This window comes from Raphanus sativus, chromosome 3 (genome assembly GCF_000801105.2).
Source record: "Raphanus sativus cultivar WK10039 chromosome 3, ASM80110v3, whole genome shotgun sequence".
Lineage (NCBI taxonomy): Eukaryota > Viridiplantae > Streptophyta > Magnoliopsida > Brassicales > Brassicaceae > Raphanus > Raphanus sativus.
The window spans coordinates 19,046,269-19,068,095 of NC_079513.1; the positions used below are offsets into that span (position 1 = coordinate 19,046,269).

A 21,827-nucleotide genomic window follows, 5' to 3' on the forward strand; every position below is an offset into this window, starting at 1 on the left:
TGTGAGCTGAACATGGTGGATGATCCCTGAAGTATAGTTCTTCTTGAGAGCATTATACTGCTGGTTATAAACAATAGAATAGCCTGTGGCATGTTTGTTTCTGTTACGTGCATTGAATTCACGGTACTGGACTATGCTTTGCACTGAGTTAGGATCCAGAGGCACCGAATCTTCTTCACAACAACCTTTGATAAAATATGTAAATGCAAAAAAGGTTGTTAAAGTTATAATGAATCTTTCAGACAAGAATCTTTGACATTGGAGCAAAAGTCAACAGCTTTCTAATCCCGGTTTATCAATCTAACCGGAATAGTTAGTGTTCAAAGTTTCCTAAGTAAATCCAGATCTTTTTTTTTGTATCTTAGTAAATCTAGATCTTGTCTTAACAAGATTAAAGTTCATGTAAAATGAAACTCAAAGCTTATTGGATGTTTAAAGTACAAATAAAAAATGTTTCTAAAACTAATCACATAATATTCCACATTAGTTTAAACGTAACAACGTTTGAGCATTTTGAAATCTTTAATATCCAAAATTTACGGGAAAATTAAAATAAAGAAATAAAAAGAAAAAGAAAGTTGAAGAGTCAAACCTGTTGTGACCCAAGAAATCCAGACAGAGTCAGCGCTGTACGATAAAGAGACAGAGATCTGTTCAGGTAGAAACTTAGAGTTGGGATGTACGAAACTCGGGTCGGATTCAGGCAAGTCGAATGCAACCGGGTTAAGATTCGGGTCGAGTGGAGCGGTCAGTGGGGCAAACGGACCGTCGAGCGTTGAAGGGAAAGCATTAACGGTGATAGTGATAACATTACACACCAAAATGACCAAAAAAGACATGGACGTCATTGTTTTACGAACATAAATGCTTGTTGCAGCGAAGAAGATAACTACTCACCATAAATAAGTAAATTGTTTTTCCTTTTTACGGGAAAATCCACTTATTTTCTAGTTTCCATTTTCAACTATTTCACCCTTTTTAACATTTAGACCAAAAAAAAAAAAACTATTTCACCCACAACTCACGAGACAGGGAAAAAAATAATTAATTAATTTAATAATTTAAATATTACGACAAAATGGATGACAACTAACTTTGGAGTACTGCCGTGGATAGAACTAGTTTACATGCTTTTGAAAACTTAGAATTGTTTTGTGTGGATAAAATTTAATTTAATGGAAATAGACATTGATTACAAGTCTATTTTTATAAACTCTGTACATAAAATTATTCATATTTGTGTAGATAAACTTCTAAAATATTTGACAATACTTTTTATTGAGCATATATTTAAACCAATATTTTAATGTTGTTTATTTGTTAATTTGTAAGTTGATTGGAATATAATCTTTGAAAATGTATAGTGCACCCTGTTTTTTTTAGTTTAATATATACATACCATTAAATGTTCTATGTGTTTTCGTCTAAATTAGGTTGGCATTTTCAGATTTTACTAACATTTTAATGATAGATTTTGTAAACCACATGGAGATAATAGCGATGATATGTTAATATTACGAATTAAAATCAACTGGACAACAAACTTTTAGACCTGAGATGCAACAACTAGAAACTGAATGTAAAAAGTCTTGCACAAAGCTTAAGTATCCGTTTCTTGTTGTGGAGACTTGAAACTCAGGCGACATCAAGCGTTGTAAGGACCGCCACCGCCTTGTTCCGTGACTGTATCAATGATATCGTTATTTTCCATCTTAAGCTGTGGCCAAAAAAAAAGGTGAAAATGTTAATATTAAGAGTTTCTTAGGGGGTAAATTGAGAGTAATTCATTCAGAAGGAAAAAAAGGGAATAGGTCACTGAGAGAGATTAAAAAACCTGAGAAGGAGTATGTCGTGGTTTGAGTCCTTTTTTCTTAAAGATGAATCTGACAGTACTGAGATCTAAGTTTTTCTTCACGCAGTAAGCAGTCATTAGTTTCTTCAGAGGTGCATTCTCACCAATCTTGTAGAGATCCTCGCCTCCGTCCTGTGCGTTTCCCATTTTTAAATATATATTTCAAGACTTATAATTGTTTTCTTTTTGACAAAACAAGAATTTAACACATATGTTAAAAAAATTCTTTTAAAGAACCGTGTTGTAATTGTTTTTCTAAAACTGTTTGTTGACTTATAGGCGAAGAAATGGAAGGGTGAGAGAACTCATAAACGATAGAAACTTCAAGAACAGTTGCAAATACGAAAGAGAAGTTTCTATTTAGGGAAAGAAAAAAGGAACAAAAATATTACACCAAAAGAAAAAAGGAACAAAAATATTTCATAGCAGGGAAAAAAGCTTAATGATGCAGCAGTCATGCAGACCGAGAAAGAGATAGAGAGAGAGACCTGTTGGCTCTTGACTTTGATCATAATCTTCTTTTGGCTTGATGATTCAGGTGGTGGTGGAGACTTTTGGCTTGATGATTCAGGAGATGGAGACTTCTTTGGTACAGAAGAAGTAGAGGTAGTGTGTGTAAAGGAACCCGCCATTGTTGAGATTTTAACTTAGGTTTATGTGGTTATACTTTCAGAAGCGCTTAGGTGATGTTTGAGGTTTCTTCTGAATTTATAGAGAGCAAAGCTGAAGAAACTGATGAATGTGAAGAGGTTTGAGCATTAAAAGACAATCCTCGGCTAAGACTCCCATTGGTTCATTGTCTTTTTTTACTTTTTTTTAAGTTCCGTTTTTCACCCTTGATATTGTATCTATCATTATTGCGTCCTGATCGTCAAATCACACACTTGCACATCCCAACAGACAGAAAAAAGAAAGCAAAGAGTCTCCCTATTTACATGGATGGTAAAACATATTCCAAAAGCAAAATAATACATCTGTTAGAACTTACAAGAACTAGACTTTCTTTTACTATCTCCAAACCAGTAAATGTCATGACACTTACAGAGATTATTCTAAAGAGAATTTCCATGTCTAAGAGTTCTATAACGAGTACAAAACCTGACTTTTTATCACCAAAAAACTGTTAACTTGTGAGAAGATGCAAAAAAAATAAAATAAGAGACAACTGAAGATGTGTAAGAAGAAGTTGATCCATCTACAAGAAGAGAAAACAGTGTTGGATATCTTCACCATCCATCATCAAGAATGTATTATATAATCTGGTGACTGGATGATTCTGATTAGCTCCTTGAGGTTAGCTAGAACCTGACGTGGTCCTAGACTGTTTTCCCCAACAAAGTTCAGGAGCTGCTCGATGTTCTGTGATACGTAACTACAGTTAGATGAGGGAAGAAGAAAATATGCTTTCTTCGTTTTTCAAGCACCAGGGGAGAGGAACAAAACCGAAAGACTTTCTTGAACTAACCTTGTTTAATAAGAAGACAGCGTAGGCAGCTCGTGTTGTATCTTGCCCATCCAAAAACAGAGGGAACTCTACAAACTTAGAGCTTTGGGAAAGAGTGGAAATCGTAGACATATCTGATGGTGAAGGCTCCATGTAAGGCGCATAGTCTCGAATGTACGTTTTGGAACCACCTAGGCGCAAAGGATAACGAATAGGCACACCCAAGTAGGGAGCTAATAGGGACACAGCCTGCAACATCCAAACAGGAAGCCTTTAGTACTTTCTATCCAACCAAAGCCAAAGAGAGTTAAGGCGACACACAGAAAAACTAAAGTATGAAGCAAGTTTTAGTCAATAGCGAGAACACACATGAGCTACATATCCTAGGGCAGTTGCCGACTTCTGAACTTCTTTCTTGTCAGTGAAGAAGCTCATCTTTGTAAACGGGGCCATACTAAAAGGCAACCCCAGGATTCTCACTGATCCTTGACTCACAGGCTTAGTTCCTACTAAATCCATTAAATAAATATAAGCAAGTCAAGAAGGTTAGATGCTGCAACAAAGAACTTTTTTCAAATACTTAAACAACAAACAAAAGTCAAAGTTAATGCTGAATCATTGTTAAGTGACAATGAGTTGGGTTTCATCAAACCATATCGTGTTAAGCTTTTAGACTCAGATCCTACATATAACTGACCTAACCTACTGCCACCTGGAAGTGACTCCAGTTCTTGGTCTTGCGAAGGTCCAGCCTCAATCTTCAAGGGATAGATAAATGAAACTTGGGATACCATGTACTGCTGCCTCTTTCTCAGCTTATTCGTTACAATCTTTAGATGAGTATAACCACTCTCTCCTTCTAGTTGGCAGTTGGACTCCTGCAACAGAAAAGAAAGTAACATAGTACATATATGATTCAGTCATTCACATGAAGAATGTGTATTGCACAAACTCAGTTTGCCTTGTTGAGACAAGTGTCATCAAATTACTAACTCATAACAAAACTAAGAGACAGTTGAATGAAGAAACTAAAGTCGTGAAACGCAAGTAGGAATAAGCAAAAGACAGCCAAAAGCAAGGAAACAAATTATTTGAACTAGCCAAACACTTGAGTTCCAATGTGAGATCATACCTGCAATTTGCTTTTAGCGATTGAAAGGGTTGTGCCTCCAACTAGCAAAGATCTCACCTCTGCACTGAGACTATCCTCTTTCACTTTAACATCCTGCTCAGTGACTTTGCAAGCAACTGTTGTCTTCTCCACCAGCAACTTTCTTGCTTCCAGCCGCTGCCGCATCTCTTCAAGTTCATTACTACGTCTCAGTGATTCAGCACTAACCTGCCCGACATTTGGCCGCCCGCTAATCCGCGGGCTAAGCAATTAAAGCTCACTGAGTAGATAAAAAAAAAAAACAAGATAACTTCTTATGGTGAAAGTCTCAAACTTTAACTCAAGTGCATTAATAACAACAAAAAGGCCACTCCTTTACCGACTATGTCCACACTACTTGTCCTCAAACACACATCTAACTGCTTCCAATGAGTTTCTAGCTAGCTTCATTCACATTCGTTAAGACAATGTCAGTAATAAAAATTGATGATTTACCCTCTGAAACCGATCAAAACCAGACATGCTGCCCAAAACAAAACAAAAACACATCTAATTGCTTCAACCACATTCCTTAAGACAGTGCCAGTAATAAAAACCGATGCTTTCCACTCCGAAACTGATCAAAATCAAGACATGTCCGAAAGAAAACACATGGGTAAGAGAGAGAGAGAAAGAAACCTGAATAAGAGACTCGAGTTTGGGCTGAAGGGTTAGCTTCTTCTCTGTGGCTAACTTAAGAGCAGAGGAAAGACTCCACAACCGAGTCAGCTCATGGTCGAACTCTTCCCACTCGATAACCTTCACATCCTCCTCTTCTCGATCGCCTCTTCTCAGCTTCTCCGACGAACTTGTCCCCGTTTCTCCTCCCATCAGCAATTCTCTCAGAGACTACGCCACGCAAGTCTCTACGGTAAGATCCATATCTCTTCATTCGACTTTCATCACCAGTTTTTAGGAGCGTGGATCGGATCAGAAATGATCAAAACCCTATGTGAAAACTCGAATCGACCGGCGGTGATTTGATGCGAGATCGATGCGTGGGATCAAAGTATTGAAGGAGAAGAAGCTTCTCAGGCTGATTCGTCCTTCAGATTTTTTTTTTTCAGATTTCGCAGAATTTTTTGAAGGTTTGTTACTTTAGGAAAGAGAGAGAGAGAGAATCTTTCGGGTCGGATACTTCCGGGCGGGTATTTTATAAAGAGCGGGTTAAGCAGTAAGAACCGTTGGATCCGCCCAAACTGATTGCGATTTCTCGTGTAAAGCATGATTGATTAGTTAACTAAAAGTTGTTTGTTACCAAACCAAACCGGTTTACCGATTATTCGTTCCTTTATTTTTTAATACTGAAAGATTTCGTTCATCCAAAGAAAAATACATTTTTACACACTGAAAAACCAACAGTACAAAGAAAAGACTTTGGCAAAGATGCTAGCGAAAACAAAGGTTTTCTTAGAAAGTAAGCCTTAACCAAGGAAAACACAGACACAAACTAAACATAAACAAACAGAGATTGAAACTCTAGACTAAAACCGATACATGTTCAACAAAGATAACAAACTGAACTTCAGAACAAACAAACACCTTGTAAACCTTGATAAAAAACCACCAAAACCTTTGTTGATGACTGACTCCTCCTATAGAAAATAGCACAGATAATACAGAGCTCAGAGCTTCGATTTTCGGCAATCACAGCCGAAGGTAATGTCGAACCATAGACAATATAGGATACACCAAGAAGAAGCAAATTGATATGGCGAGATTTCGATCAAATCTCAGGGGTAAAGACAAGGAGCGAGCCACAGCCTAATCCAGACAGAACTAGTCACAATAATAAGACTAGAAAGGATCGAAACCAGGTCGGATCAATAGGAACAAACTAATGGCAGTATGGGCTTGGAGAATAAAGAGAAAGCCCATAATGCATCAGAGCAACCGAAGCCCACTCAAGATACTGCAGCAACGGTCATAACATCTCCTCCACAAACGACAAGCAAGTCTCAAACTCGTACGGTCTATCCAGCTCACATGGTGAGGACCACAAACAGATTTGAAACCCTAAGAATGTGTGGAGTCACTGCGTGACACGTAACTCGTGTGATTCACTAGGGTTTTGTAGTTTCTCTATTTAAGCTTTTGGAGATGTAAACATTGTTCTCAAGTTGAATGAAATAAAAGAAGTTAAAGTTTCTGTCTTTGTAGTTCATCTTCTCTGTTCTTTATGGTATCAGAGCGGCGTCGATTCTGAACCATGGAAGAAAATGATACGATCTCTACTCCTTCACTGAGTATCACTCAATGTGTTACTCTCAAACTCTCATCTTCAAACTACTTGCTTTGGAAGACTCAGTTTGAATCTTTCTTGTCCAGTCAATCACTCCTAGGGTTCGTCACAGGAGGCTCTGCTCGTCCTGCTCCTACCATCACAGTCAGAGAAGGAGAGGAAGCTGTTGAGCAAGCCAACCCGGAGTTTGCCAAATGGGTCAAGAAAGATCAACTCGTAATGGCGTGGTTGTTTGGATCTCTCTCAGAAGAAGCCTTGCGTGGTGTGTATGGTCTTCATTCAGCTGAAGAAGTGTGGTTTGCTCTCGGAAAGAAGTACAACAGAGTGTCTGCTACTCGGAAGCTAGATCTGCAGAGGAAACTTCAAGGTATGACAAAGGGACAAAAGACTATGTCTGAATATCTCTCTGGTGTTAAGTCAGTTTGCGACCAGTTAGACTCGATAGGTAGTCCATTGTCTGAACAAGAAGCTATCTATGGAGCTTTAGCTGGTCTAGGAAAAGAGTATGAGTCGATCTGTACTGTGATAGAACATTCGATGGACTCTGTCCCTGACCTGAGATATGATGATGCTGTGTACAAACTGGTGAACTTTGATGATAAGCTGCAGAACTATGGTCAACACACTGAAGCAAATCCACACATGGCATACTACACTGGTCGTGGCTACAACTCTCGTGGTCGTGGAGGAAATGGTTACAGAGGAGGATACAGAGGATACAGAGGTCGTGGTTCCAACAACTACTCTACTCGTGGAAGAGGCTTCAGTCAACAGTTCTCAGGAGGATCTGGTTCATCTTCTGGACGCGGAACCAGACCAACTTGTCAAATTTGTGGTCGCTACGGTCACTCGGCTGCAACTTGCTACAATAGGTTTGATGAGAACTATGGAAATACAGATACTGTCCATAATGCTCTGGCGACTGTGAAGCTGTCTGATCAAGAACTTCGTGCTGGTGGTGAATGGTATCCAGACTCAGCAGCCACGGCACACATTACAAACAATGAGTCTCGCTTGCAGTCATCAGAACCTTATGCTGGTAATGATCAGATCATGGTTGGAAATGGTGATTATCTGCCCATCACTCATGTCGGTTCCATTGCTCTTCACACACCACAAGGTATTATAAAACTTGATGATGTATTGGTGTGTCCCCAAATTACTAAGTCCTTACTGTCACTGTCTAAACTAACCTCTGATTATCCATGTGAGATTACGTTTGATGCTGATTCTGTGTATATAAAGGACAAGGGAACTCGACAGGTGATGGCGCAAGGAAGAAGAACTAAAGATCTTTATCTGTTGAAGGATACGAAGTTTCAAGCTTACTACTCAACAAGGCAGCAAGCAACAAGTGATGAGGTTTGGCATCAACGTCTTGGTCATCCTCACAAGGATATTCTTCAACACCTAGTTCGCAATAATGCAATTTCAGTGAATAAGAAAGAGACAGAGCAACTGTGTGATGCGTGTCAGTTAGGCAAGAGCTGCAGACTCCCATTTTTACCTTCTGATTCTGTTTCAAGTAAACGTTTGGAAAGAATACATTGTGACTTATGGGGTCCAAGTCCTGTTATGTCTCCTCAAGGTTTCAGATATTATGTGATTTTTGTAGACAATTATTCAAGATTCACATGGTTTTATCCCTTAAAGTGCAAATCAGATTTCTTTTCTGTTTTTGTTTGCTTTCAAAACCTTGTTGAGAATCAGTTTTCAGAGAAGATTTGTCAGTTTCAGTCAGATGGAGGAGGTGAATTCGTCAACACTGTGTTCAGCAAACACCTCTCCAAATGTGGGATCAAACATCTGATCTCCTGCCCTCATACACCTCAACAGAACGGTCTCTCTGAACGCAAACATCGTCACATTACTGAGCTTGGTCTGACGATGCTCTTTCACAGTAAAGTTCCCCAAGAAATGTGGGTTGAGGCTTTCTACACTGCTGCCTTTCTTGGCAACCTTCTTCCTTCATCTGTCCTTCCCAAAGGAGTAAGTCCTTATGAGGTCCTCACTGCAAAACCTCCAATATACACCTCTTTACGTGTGTTTGGATGTAAATGCTTTCCATACTTGAGGCCTTACATGAAAAACAAACTTGATCCAAAGTCACTCCCTTGTGTTTTTCTCGGCTACAACGATAAATACAAAGGCTATCGTTGTTACTATCCACCTACTGGCCGAGTCTACATCTGTAGACATGTCTTATTTGCTGAGAATTCGTTTCCGTACTCAGACATCTATAGCAGCTATCACAAAGATACTGATTCAACGTTGCTGAATGCGTGGAGACAAACCTACCTTAAACAAGCTCCCGCTTCGTCCAGCTCAACTGACAACCCCTTTGTTCTTCGAGAAGAAGAGTTTCCTCCTCTCAGAAGACAACATATGGAAACAACTCAGCAACCTCCCTCACCAGCTCCGCTGTCCCCACTGAACGGAGAAGATGCTACTAATGTTGAATCCGACAGTTCAGATAGTGATCTTGCAGAACCGGAGGTCATGCTTCCTCCTCCTCCTGTTCACTCTATGACAACAAGAGCTCGATCTGGAATATTGAAACCCAATCCTCGGTATGCCTTATTCACGGTTCAGTCTGTCTATCCTGAGCCAAAGTCGGTCAAAGCTGCTCTCAAAGATAAAGGTTGGACAAAAGCAATGAATGTTGAGATGACTAACATGGATGAAACAGAGACGTTTGAGTTAGTCCCTCCTGAAGCAGGACAGAATCCTATAGACTGTGGATGGATATACAAGACAAAGCTAAATGCGGATGGTACTCTACGTCTACTGCGTGCTCGTCTAGTCGCAAGAGGTAATCAACAAGAAGAAGGTCTAGACTTTCTTGAGACGTTTAGTCCTGTTGTGCGTACTGCAACCATTAGAGCTGTTCTTCATGTTGCGGTTACAAAAGGTTGGAAACTTCGTCAACTAGATGTTCAAAACGCCTTCCTACATGGTGAACTCAAAGAGACTGTCTACATGATGCAACCTCCTGGCTTTCGGGATGAGTCAAAACCGGATTACGTTTGTAAACTCAAAAAGGCGATCTATGGGCTCAAGCAAGCTCCTCGCGCATGGTTTGACAAGTTCAGCAACTTTCTTCTTCACTTTGGCTTTGTCTGCAGCTTCCCTGATCCATCCTTGTTCATCTATCATCAAGGCTCCAATGTGATCTACCTTCTATTGTACGTTGACGACATGATCATCACTGGGAACAACACTGTTCTTCTTGATGAACTCCTAGCCCGTTTGAACTCTGAGTTTCGTATGAAAGACATGGGTGATGTGCATTATTTTCTTGGCATTCAGGTGCACCAAGTTGAAGATGGATTGTTCCTTAATCAGTTTAAGTATGCTCAAGATCTTCTTGTGACTGCGGGAATGCAAGACTGTGCACCCATGCCAACTCCGTTGCCAATGAAACTTGATCACTTGCAAGGTCAGGATGAAATCTTCTCAGAACCATCTTACTTTCGAAGCTTAGCAGGGAAGCTTCAATACCTCACTCTTACGAGACCAGATCTCCAGTTCTCTGTGAACTACATTTGTCAGAAGATGCACCAACCGAGTGTGTCTGATTTTCATCTCTTGAAACGGATACTTCGTTATGTAAAGGGCACAACAGAAATGGGAATAAGCATCCGCAAAGACTCAGATTCTACTCTTGTCTGCTACAGTGACAGCGACTGGGCAGGATGTGCAGATACAAGATGTTCAACGGGTGGTTTTTGCACATTTCTTGGTCGTAACCTCATTTCATGGTCTGCAAAGCGGCACGAGACCGTGTCAAAGTCTTCGACGGAAGCAGAGTATCGTACTATGTCTCTTGCTGCATCTGAAGTCGCGTGGCTTCAAAATCTTCTAAAGATCATGGGTTTGCACCAACAACGAATGCCACTTCTCCTCTGTGACAACCTTTCAGCTGTTTGCTTGTCGGCCAATCCACGTTTTCACAAACGATCAAAACATTTCGAAGTTGATTGGCACTATGTCAGAGAGCGTGTCGCGTTGAAGCTTCTTGAGGTCAAACATATCCCTGCTTCTCTACAGATTGCAGATGTGTTTACCAAGTCTCTCAGCCAAGCTGCCTTTGACAAGCTTCGAATCAAACTCAGTGTCTCGTGTGCTTCTACTCTGAGTTTGAGGGGGAATAATGGCAGTATGGGCTTGGAGAATAAAGAGAAAGCCCATAATGCATCAGAGCAACCGAAGCCCACTCAAGATACTGCAGCAACGGTCATAACATCTCCTCCACAAACGACAAGCAAGTCTCAAACTCGTACGGTCTATCCAGCTCACATGGTGAGGACCACAAACAGATTTGAAACCCTAAGAATGTGTGGAGTCACTGCGTGACACGTAACTCGTGTGATTCACTAGGGTTTTGTAGTTTCTCTATTTAAGCTTTTGGAGATGTAAACATTGTTCTCAAGTTGAATGAAATAAAAGAAGTTAAAGTTTCTGTCTTTGTAGTTCATCTTCTCTGTTCTTTACAAACAAGGCAGAGAGAAAGCTCGAAGATCAATATTGAACCATTAAAACCACAAATCGGGTCTTGCATGTTAGATTTAAAGCCAACCAGACATACTAGAAGGGAAGTTGAAACATCAAAAATGAAACCTTTGAGTCTTCGAACCACGATCTACCATAAACACCAAAAACCGAAAAAAGAAACCAGCTCCGGTGCTGAGAAAGCCACCAGAGCCGATGAACGGAGAAAACAATATTGAAACTCGGAACAAGAGAGAAGGTGGAGAGTTCTTACCGATTATTCGTTCCTATAGAGAGATGTTTCGTTTAATGAAAAAGCCCAAACAAAAATGATACAAGTGGTGTTGCTATGGCCATGTTCACGTGTTGCGCGACTTGCGATTAAGATTATGTTCGTTTATGTGTTGCGTAACCTGCGATGTACGACCTGCGACTAAATATGCGACCTGCGATAAAAATTATGTTTGTTTACATGTCGTGTAACTTGCGATCTTTGACTGCGACAAGTCGCGCGACCAAAATTTTCTTAACTTTTAGTCACTATTTTTTCGGGTGACTTGGATTGGAACCTTCGACTGATCGCGTGACTCAATACGAACAACGATTTGTAACTTACGTTTGCGACCAATTGTAGGTCGCATGTTACACAACAGAAAAACAAACAACACTCTGCGACCTGGAGCTGATCACATGTAACAGGTCGCGCGATAGCTAAATGAAGAGGGCCAATATCATCTTTTATTTTGCTTTATTTTTTTAGTCCAAATTTCATTTTAGAATTAAATTTCCATAAAATTTTATTATGTTTTAATTATATAATGCAGTAAAAATAAGATTAGTCTAAAAATAATTATATTATATTACTGTATCTTTATCTATTACTTTATTTTTTACTACAAAATAGAATACAATTAAAAACATATATCACAAAAAATAGATTTAATCCACGTCAAATATCAACTTTTTCTTTTGGAAAAGTAAAATAAGAAAAGAGAAAGAAATAATTATGGTTCATATTGAATTTGGATTGAACTATTAACACTTTTTTACTCAACAAATCATATAATTTAAGATTTACAATGTATGGATATGCTTTTTCGTTAGTTTCAAAAAAAAAAAAGATATGCTTTTTCGTTGATAAAAAGCATCGTGTTTATCCCTCTCAATTACTTACTAGACCTTGACCCGTCCGACCGGACGGGTGTTTATTTTATATTTTTAGTTTTTTTGTTTATATTAAATGATGAATTTACGATATTTTAAACATAAATTTTAGACTAAAAATAAAATTTGGTAGTAATAATAAAAAGTTAAAATTAAAAATTTAATTAAATATTCAGATATAAAATTTAAATTTTCTAACTAAAATAATATAAAAGCGGGTCATATTTTTTTAATTCTAAAATCTTAGCATCTCTTATAAACAAATAAAATAAATTTATAAAAATATAAAATATATAAACATATTTAGAACTATATTTTCTATTAAAATAAATTTATTAAAGAAAATAATCTTGCGCTGTTGTTATTTATTTATAGATTCGACCCGTAACTGTATAAATATTTTTTTCACTTTAATTTTTTCTGTGTACTAATGATATAATATATATATGTACATTAAACTCTATAACATTATTGTTAATATTACATTTTTAAAATATTTTTTTTATTTATTATGTTAAATAATTATATTTTATGATTTTAATTGTCTATTATATCACAGTATATCATATAAACAAATCCAATATTTATAATTAATTGAACTTATATTTTGAAACCATTATACTAATAATATATGAATAAATTATTTTATATTATATTTATATGTTATATAAATTGATTATGTTATGTGATTTTAATATTTAATAAGTTAATACAAAATATATAGAGAAATCGATTTTGGTTAATATATGATTAAGGAAATTTATTATTTAAATTAGAAAAAAATTAAATGTTTAAATCTATTATTTAAATTCAAATTAGGAAAATATACATTTATTAATCAGAAAAGACAACAATAATTAAGGAATCTAAATTAGAAAAGACAACAATAATTTTGGAAAACACATTAAATAAACTGAAAAAGACAAGCATTAAAATAGGAAACTTAGTTAATTCTCAGTGGCATGCCATTGTAAATATAACTGAAAATTAAGGGGTATTTTTTATTGGGTACTTCTCTTTTAATAAGATAGATGAGTAGGGGTTGGTTCTTACTTATGAGTAGGGGTTGGTTCGGCCCGTCAAGCTCAAAACTCGCAAAATTCATTATTATTTAAATATAGTTTGGTCGTCTTGCAAAAAATTTGAGTCTTTATTTCAAAACATGGTCCAGTTAGAAGATTTTAGAGTTTTTTTTTATTTTTTTAGAGTTTAAAATAGATAGTTAGAAGATTTTAGAGTTTTTTGGTTCGGCCCGTCAAGCTCAAAACTCGCAAAATTCATTATTATTTAAATATAGTTTGGTCGTCTTGCAAAAAATTTGAGTCTTTATTTCAAAACATGGTCCAGTTAGAAGATTTTAGAGTTTTTTTGATTTTTTTAGAGTTTAAAATAGATAATTAGAACTAGTTACAATAAATCTAAAACCAAAATTATATATTTGTTTAAGATATTACCACTAATTTCATACTTATTTAAGAAATTACCATTAATTCTATATTTTTCTGATGTTATTGATAATTCTATATTTGTTTACTACATGAAAACCATTGTTATATCATTAAGTAAATTAAAATATAAATTTCGAATTTTCAGATCAGTTTTTTCCCAAACAGGTTTAAGCCTATACAATTACAGTTTAAGCAGACTAAGCCAGAAAAGTCCAATTTAAAAAAAAAAACTTATATAATTAAGTCCAAATCCAAGCGGATTCGGGTTGCAAGCTGAGGATTTCAATCCTAATTGGTATATCTACCAATGAGCAAGGCTAAATATTTCATAGCAAGTCATGGATTCGGTTTCTTTGGAATGGTTATATTCTATACTGTTCTTGCTCCACAACTTATGGAACGTACTCGGAAGAAGAAAGTAAAAGGAAGAAAAAAAGAAGAGAAATATGTAATTATGCATATAATGCATTTTGAGCATGCTATTTGCTATCTAATATCCCAGCCACATAACACTGTCTTAAGAAATCTGTTTATCTTCTACCAACATGTTACTATATGATTTTCACTCAACTTTCTTATAAATCTTACAGAATAATAACAACAACAAAAAAACCAATAACTTCCATGTGATTTACTCAAGTTTTTTCAAGTCCCTTGTCTGTGAATACTCACTCTGAAGATCTTTCCCTGTTTCCATCATCCTCTTAACCATTGCTACCCTCTCAATAACCCTATCCACCGCAATCTCAAACGCATCTTCAATCTTCTCTGGTCCAACCAATCCCGGTTTGGTGTATATTATCTTCGGTATGAGCTCCACAACTTCCTTCCTCATCCTCATAATACTCACCCAATCAATCTTACCCAACAAGTTCCTGAGACTAACCATACCATTCTTCATTCCGCTCTCCGGTATATAAACCGAATACTTGGTATAATCCTTTGGAAAATACCACATGTACTGATTATAACCCGAACCGGGATGGAAAAAAACCGGTATACAACCGGCTAAAATCGAATCGAATATCGATCTCCTAGTATACGAATCTCCTCTAGGTTGTAAACAGAAAACCGAACGTTGAAACACTTCCATTACCTTAACCGGGTTATCGCAGTCTTGACCTTTATTACAATCAAGAAACTTACACCTACCGTGAGACGCAAGGCATTGCTTTATGATCTCCCCTCTTATAGATCCATCCATCTGCGGCCTTGGAGCCCCAACGAACGAAAACAAATACTTCCTCTTCACACTCCTCACCTTCATCTGCCATCTCCTAACCTCGGACAAGCTCTTGGGGTGGAAGTAAGTAGGATAAGGAACCGCAAACTCATTGGTCCAAGCAGTGGTTTCGATAGATAACATGGTCATCTTAGAGAACTCTGGCAACATCATCAGTTTGCTTCCCCACTCTGAATCATCATCTAAACCTCTCCTGAAGTCCCAACCGATCCTCCCCGTTACAAAGAAGTGATCTCGACCGTTCATCTTCCTCCACTCGGGTCTCTCTCTTAACCACTTAGCCAGCTTTATACCCAGTTCGTCTCTAACCGTTGTGTTGTATCCCCAGAGGTGACGGCTCACGTCAAACCCCGGGTAGTAGGGGACGTAGAACGCTGAGGCTAGAGATGAATCGTTGGTCAAACACTCGTAATGTTTCATCCTCTCACGGAAGATAACCGCTAGCAAGAACTGGTTTGTTGCGTACCAAGAACCGGTTTTCGAGGTTAAGACATGAGATGTCGTCTTGTTATCGGTCTCTGAAACCTGGGGGCCGAGGCCGGAATTGACCATGAATGGACACATGGTGAACCATTTGATGAGTGCTCGACAGTCTTTGATGATGTCGTCGTTGAATGTGCTTGGAATATTGTGCATATAAATGTACCTTCCTGCACAAGTATCTTCTTCCTCGGGATGTTTTGCTCTGTTTCCATCGCTCTCGTTCGTCAATCTTGTGAGGTTTTGGGTTTGATGATGTGAAGAAGAAGCAAAGGAGATGAAGAAATTGTTTACTTGATGAGTGATTTGGGGATTTTTTCCGAATAAATTTGATACATGGAGTTGAAACAGAAGGAAGAGACAGAACACAAACGTAACTGAGATGACAACCGAAAGCTTTGGAACTGGTTTCATCATGTATGTGTTCTTTAACTCGTTTGTAAGAAAGTGGTAGTTGTTATATAAAACAAAGACTAAACGTATGTGTGCGGTCTAAGAAAAGTTGCTTCTTCTTTGTTAATGGTTATTTATGTTTCCCAAACAAAGAAAATACAATACCATTTTATGAAGATTTGTATTCAATGGATTCTAAATACATATCTGTTTCGAAGAAGTTTCCATCACGGACACTACATCTGTCAAAAGAGATCTCAACTTTTCTTGTACACAGATTATAGGGAAAAAATTAACAGAAATTAATAACTATTTATACTAATAATATATTTGCAATTTAAGATTTTACCAAAAGTACTTACTCTTGACCGTTCAGTTTCAACTTCTTGATTCTAATTGAATTTGTTGCCATTTTAGATAGCATTTTCCTGAGAACCATTTATGCTTAATATATTGATCTTAAGAAAATACTTTCCTATGAAGGAATAATTTATATTAGTAGCAAAATACATTTAATCCAATATTACCCTCTTTGGGGAAAAGGTTAAGCGACTAATTTGCTGGAAATAATCTTAATAATGTCAAAGACCATCAGTATAATCTCTATCAGATTTCTGTCAAAATTAGCTGAATCTGCAATCTTAACGTATGTTCTTTAAGCTTAGACGGTGTCTTAATCAATACCGGTTTGTTTTGTTCGGTTTACAACGTAACTTTAGCCTCTTTTACCTCAAGTTTGTCCTTGAGAGCCACATGAAAACAAATGACTGAAATTTAGATAATGATCAAACGAGAAGTTAACACAAGATCGTACTTGAACTTGAGTTCAATTTTCAAATGACAAGAAGCAGTCTCAAAAGTTCAAAGAACTATTATTTTTGTCTTTCAACAGAAACATTCCTACTAATTTTAAAAGAAAATAGAATCATGTGGCGTATTCAAAGGCTTGTGGAGGTTGTGGCTCGTCATCTACGGCCATAGCCGTTGTTCCTTGTGTTGCCGCCGCTGCACCAGTAGCAGGAGAAGCTGTTGAAGTTGGTGCATCGGTCAAAGAGAGAACCTCTGGCTCGTGTTCACGCAAGTCTTTGAGAAGAACGAAACCAGATGGAGCCAGCTTCACCGGTACGTATCTGCTGCCTTCAAGTAGCTTTATGTATTTCTCTTGAGCTGGGACTACTCTAGCTGGGTTTACTAGAATCTCAAACGCTGGCTCTGGCTCAGCAGCTTTCTTCTCAACCGTTGCTGTGCCATCGACCTGACAGCAAAGATGGTCAAAACAAAAGAAACCTTAGAATTCAAGTGATTATGTGACTAATCTGACAATCAACCACAGAAACTAATATAAGAGGCTAGAAAATGAAAACATTACCTGCATAGCGTCTCCTTCCTTCTCAGTTGATCCTTTTTCTTTTCCAGATCCACTTTCACTGACAGACTTTTCGGCACCAGATGTTTTTTCAGCATTAGCTTTCTGCTCTGCTTCTTTCTTAGCCCTAGCTTTGGCTTTAACGGAGGTTGAGAGAACAGCGGTTGGAAGTTTAGCAGCGGTATTGGAGGTAGCAACTGTGGTGGGTTTTGGGTACTCAAACAAAGACGGTTTTGCATGCGACATGAACTCGAACTTTGGGACCTTAAGGTCGTAGTTTAATCCGATGAAAGCCGTTGGTGAGAAGGCCAAACTAATGAAGTAGATCAGAGGGTACCAATACCAAAACTGGCTGAAGACAGCGAGGCCAATAACTGCAGTGACTTTGTCATGTTTGGTCTTAGAGAGCAATCTTATAGTAACGTTCCTACCACCGGCATCGAGTATACCAGAGGCCAGAATCGCTCCCATCTTGCTCATTGTGTCCTCGTGCTTGTCGAGTATGATTTTTTCAAGTTGGCGCCTGTAAAACATATTAAAAAAATATCAGTCTACCAAAATATTCTCCACCTCCTAGTGCTGAAGAGAACTAGATCCGTACTTACCTAAATGTTCCAACACGAGAATCGCTTGCTTCGCTAATTTGGACCATCACCATGGCCATTGCAATCAAAGCACCTTGACGAACGAAGTCGACCACATCTGATGTAAGTGGCTCCAACAAGGATATGGCTTCGCTGAGGCCAGTGCCAGCACAAGAAATACCTACTGCAAGTGCCGCTCCATAGCGAACATGTGGGTTGTACGACTCAGAAAGTAAAGATACAATACGAGGAGTCTGCAGAGAAGAAAAAAATCAATGATATCAGGACAAATCCTTGGAAACACTAAAGAAGTAGAAGTTAGTGGTCACAAGTAAGGGAGCATCTGAAACTGACCTGCTCTGGATCAGAGTATAAGACGAATCCAAGTGCCAGAACAGCAGTTCTTCTCACATCATCACTGACATCAGATACAGCAAAGTGAAGCAACTGGCGGATTGCCTTATTGTTTGCTGTTCCACTGTAAGCCAATGCCAGTGCGTACATGCCACCATAACGGATGATAGGATCTTGATCTCTAGTCATCTGCTCAATCAAGGTGTCAGCTCCTTCTTCTCTACCGTATACTGTAAGAGCTATGCCTAGAGCCAATCCCCTAAAAATCACACCAGAATGCTGATTAGGTAAATGCTCATTCAAAATACCATCGACTCTCATCGCCAAAAAAAACCTCCAACATTACCTTATTATCTTCTCATGCTGTGTCTCATGAGCGTAAGCGAGCATCTCACTTGCCTTTTCAGTCGCAGTTCCGACCAATAATAAACCCATGCTGATACCAGCAGCTTCACCAGCAACGGCACTGTCAGTATAAAGCACGCTTTTGACATCATCATATATCTCTTCATCAGCAGTCCCAATAGCTGACAAACCAAGACCTAAACAAGCTCCATGTTGAATGACCTGCATCCACATTTCAGAATACAAATTATCCCTGAGCAAAGAGGCTGACATGGAATTGAGAAAGGACTATATCAAGTAAGACATCAACTAATCACCTCAACATTGGTACTGCGTAAGCTATCACGTAGGAATTCTTTGATGCCCTCGCCATGGTTCGCATGAATTAGTCCGAGGGCATACAGAGCACCTCCTTCGGAATAGGGACTCCCGCCACCACCTGCTCCTCCTTGAGGCAAGTATGGAGCCATCAATGACCTACCCTGCTGCAGGTGACCTCTGTGAATAACACCTAATCCAGCTGTAGCACTAAATTTAGCCCAGTTGGTGGCCCTGCTTAGCCAATCCTGTCAATTCCAAAAAGAACAAAAACAAATAAAAAGAGTGATAAACACTAAGCCACACGGTCAACCTCAAACATAAAGAAATATTACAGTGGAAGTAAACATTTACCAAATTCTCTCTAAGAAAAGTGTCCACTGTAGTTCCAGCATGCATAATGGCATTAGCGTATATTGTAGCACTGTGGCAAACACTGTTTCGCATCTCGACAGACTGTTTGATTGTCTTCAGTATCAGCAGGTCCGATCTACAGAAGACAATATTATCAATGAAGCATATGATTACTTCCTGAAACAATTTTATAATACGTATCTCCTTTCAAGATATCAAAACTTCAACAGTAGCTTACTTGTTGTGGCTGTAAAGAAACTGAAGTGTCAGCTGAATAGATGTCTCCCCAGACAAAATTCCCTTAATCTTGGTTAGCCTCTCAGCATATGTAGCGTCAACTGGATCCGTCTCGTGCACAATTGTCGGAGCTGGAGTTCCATCCGTCATCTGAACATCTCCCGAAGGATTCTCAGTCGGAGCAGTGGTCGCAGCCTGAACTACTTCAACAGGGCGTGTTTTGGGGGCAGGAAGACGATCTCTAACACTCAAGAGAAAGGCCTGGTGCTCGTTCTCCACAAGATCAAATGCAATTTGCAATGCTAATAAAGCATCATCCTTGCTCTCTGAGCGAAGAAGCTTCTCCAATATGCTTGCAACACCTTTTGGTTCATCCAAAAACATGAGGCATTGGCAAATGCTCAAATAATCAGGAGAAGGCAGCTCTTGGTAGACTTTAACAAGTAAGGTAAGCACCTGAAAGAATACACAAGGATGTCATCACACTTCCAAATAAACACTAAACTAAAATAAACCTAGAAAGAGGATTTTATCAATACAAGCTCGACACATCTCAGATGTCAATTCTTAGAGACAGATAATGCTATCATACAAAACGTTACCAGACATGGAGACTACTAAATGATCATAATATCTGCCAGACCCAGATGAGGCAAAACCATACCGTTCTACTCAATCAACAGTATCAGAACATCTATATTCTATTCAATCAAAGTTTGAGACTATTAGTCTTACCTCGTGTCTATACTCTCTGTGGTTAACAAAGGAATGAGAAACATTGATGCAATATGATAAAGTTCCCTGAACATTATCGCTCGCTGTGATAGCATCCTCCAACTTATCCAATCTCTGGCATTCTATCGCAATGCCCATGGCCTGCTGATACTTTCCATCAGTGATGCATCTGCACAAAGAAAACCATGTAAGAATAGTTGAGGCACTAAGATGACTAGAGTAGAGCATTAGATTTTCAGGCATACATACTTTTCAAGCATTCTTTCAACAATGGCCTCGAGCCTGGCATCAATGTCCACCATCTCTTTTAACTCGATTGCCTTATTTCTGAGACATGTATATTCATCAATTGCTTTGGCTGAAAATAAAACAAAAGCATCATGTGAGCAAATATTCATCCAAATTTGATACGTTCTTATCTTCCATGAATATTGCAGTCAACAGTACCCTAGCTAGAACTATAGTGAGTGAATCGCAAAGAAAAAAAGAGTAAACACAGAAACAAGCTTCTCAATCCTCACCTAGAAGCGTATGAACATAATCAGTATCTTCTGAAACATCAAATGAGGGTCCAGCTCCAAGGGCGTAAGACAACGAATCATTGAGCTCGCCCAAGTAATAGAAAACCTGAGATAAAGATTCAAATCACCATCCAGAGAAAATAATGCCTCGAGTGTAACTACACATTTTTCCACTAACACACATATATATATATATATATATATAGCAAATTTGTAACCTGACACCACTTAAATTTTAGCAAAAAAACAGCTAGAACGAACCTTAGAGACCAGCAAAGCAGCAAGCTGCCTTTGATGCAAATCGAATTCTTCGTCCTCATATAAACTCTCTCTGCAAACAGAAACGTCTCTTGAATCAAACAGCGCAAAAACAAAAAGAAAATCTATGTATTGATCTAACAACCAATAGTTTCAGAAAACCTAACCCCTGTGCCAGAACAACACAGCATCTACACCTCGATCTAACAACACTAGAAGGTAAGACGATGAAGAAAAAGGAATCCAATCCAAGTCTCTTAACATCCAACAAAATAGAACTCAATTACACAACGACAACTATTTGCTAAACTCGGCCTCATTCATCGTCTACTACAGAGACTTGCTAAAGCTAATCATCTCAAAGAAAAGCACGTTCCTTTCTTATCCTAACCACTAAATCTAACCTAAATCGACAAGACCCAAACCTCAACTAATCCAAATCTCCACTCGAATCAAAAACCCTAATTCTCAAATCGGAAAAAGAAAAAACAAGAAAAGTCGAGAGAATTTTTACATGATGGGAACACTGGTGGAGATCTCGGGCCAGAATCGATCGACCAAGTTGTTGAGATGCGAGAGCGCATGATGCTTCAAGGAAGGCTGAGGCTCGTTCAGCATTGCCAGTAACCCTCCGGCGGAACTAACCATGGCGGCGGCCATTGATTGAAGAAACGCTAATCGAAACCCTAATTAGATGACTGACGAAACTCTCGTCGTTTGAATCTCTCTACCGGATTTGAAGTAAAAGAATGAGAGCAGCAGGGGAGTCGGAGAAGAAAGTAGTGAGGGACTTGGGATGCAAATGAGGTGGAACTTATCGAATATTTAGGAGACTTACCCAACAAGTC

General features: G+C 38.4%; 4 protein-coding genes across 5 annotated transcripts; all 4 read right to left on the reverse strand.

Moving 5' to 3' along the window:
- Positions 1-1,489: 1,489 nt before the first annotated feature.
- On the reverse strand, positions 1,490-2,674 carry LOC108844086 (small ubiquitin-related modifier 5). The gene is made up of 3 exons (XM_018617289.2): positions 2,341-2,674; positions 1,835-1,984; positions 1,490-1,717 (listed from the first exon to the last, which is right to left on the reverse strand). The coding sequence occupies exons 1-3, from the start codon at positions 2,482-2,484 to the stop codon at positions 1,646-1,648; spliced, it is 366 nt and encodes a 121-aa protein (XP_018472791.1). The 5' UTR covers positions 2,485-2,674; the 3' UTR covers positions 1,490-1,645.
- A 162-nt stretch (positions 2,675-2,836) lies between these two features.
- On the reverse strand, positions 2,837-6,191 carry LOC130509159 (vacuolar protein sorting 38). Of its 2 annotated transcripts, none has more exons than XM_057004834.1 (6): positions 5,086-6,191; positions 4,429-4,635; positions 3,994-4,174; positions 3,666-3,805; positions 3,318-3,545; positions 2,837-3,211 (listed from the first exon to the last, which is right to left on the reverse strand). In XM_057004834.1, exons 1-6 carry the CDS (start codon positions 5,275-5,277, stop codon positions 3,092-3,094), a joined length of 1,068 nt encoding a protein of 355 aa, XP_056860814.1. In that variant the 5' UTR covers positions 5,278-6,191; the 3' UTR covers positions 2,837-3,091. The 2 variants fall into 2 exon arrangements, with proteins under 2 accessions (XP_056860814.1, XP_056860815.1); XM_057004835.1 differs by having other exon boundaries at positions 3,666-3,802; positions 5,086-6,189.
- An 8,105-nt stretch (positions 6,192-14,296) lies between these two features.
- LOC108833067 (probable xyloglucan galactosyltransferase GT12) lies at positions 14,297-15,931 on the reverse strand. The gene has a single exon (XM_018606517.2). It carries the CDS (start codon positions 15,929-15,931, stop codon positions 14,423-14,425), a length of 1,509 nt encoding a protein of 502 aa, XP_018462019.2. The 3' UTR covers positions 14,297-14,422.
- A 732-nt stretch (positions 15,932-16,663) lies between these two features.
- Positions 16,664-21,791, reverse strand: LOC108833069 (26S proteasome non-ATPase regulatory subunit 1 homolog A). The gene is made up of 13 exons (XM_018606518.2): positions 21,494-21,791; positions 20,983-21,052; positions 20,722-20,827; positions 20,450-20,558; positions 20,201-20,369; positions 19,467-19,921; positions 19,229-19,364; positions 18,874-19,122; positions 18,558-18,778; positions 18,212-18,470; positions 17,879-18,111; positions 17,277-17,796; positions 16,664-17,162 (listed from the first exon to the last, which is right to left on the reverse strand). The coding sequence occupies exons 1-13, from the start codon at positions 21,637-21,639 to the stop codon at positions 16,833-16,835; spliced, it is 3,003 nt and encodes a 1,000-aa protein (XP_018462020.1). The 5' UTR covers positions 21,640-21,791; the 3' UTR covers positions 16,664-16,832.
- Between the last annotated feature and the right edge of the window lie 36 nt (positions 21,792-21,827).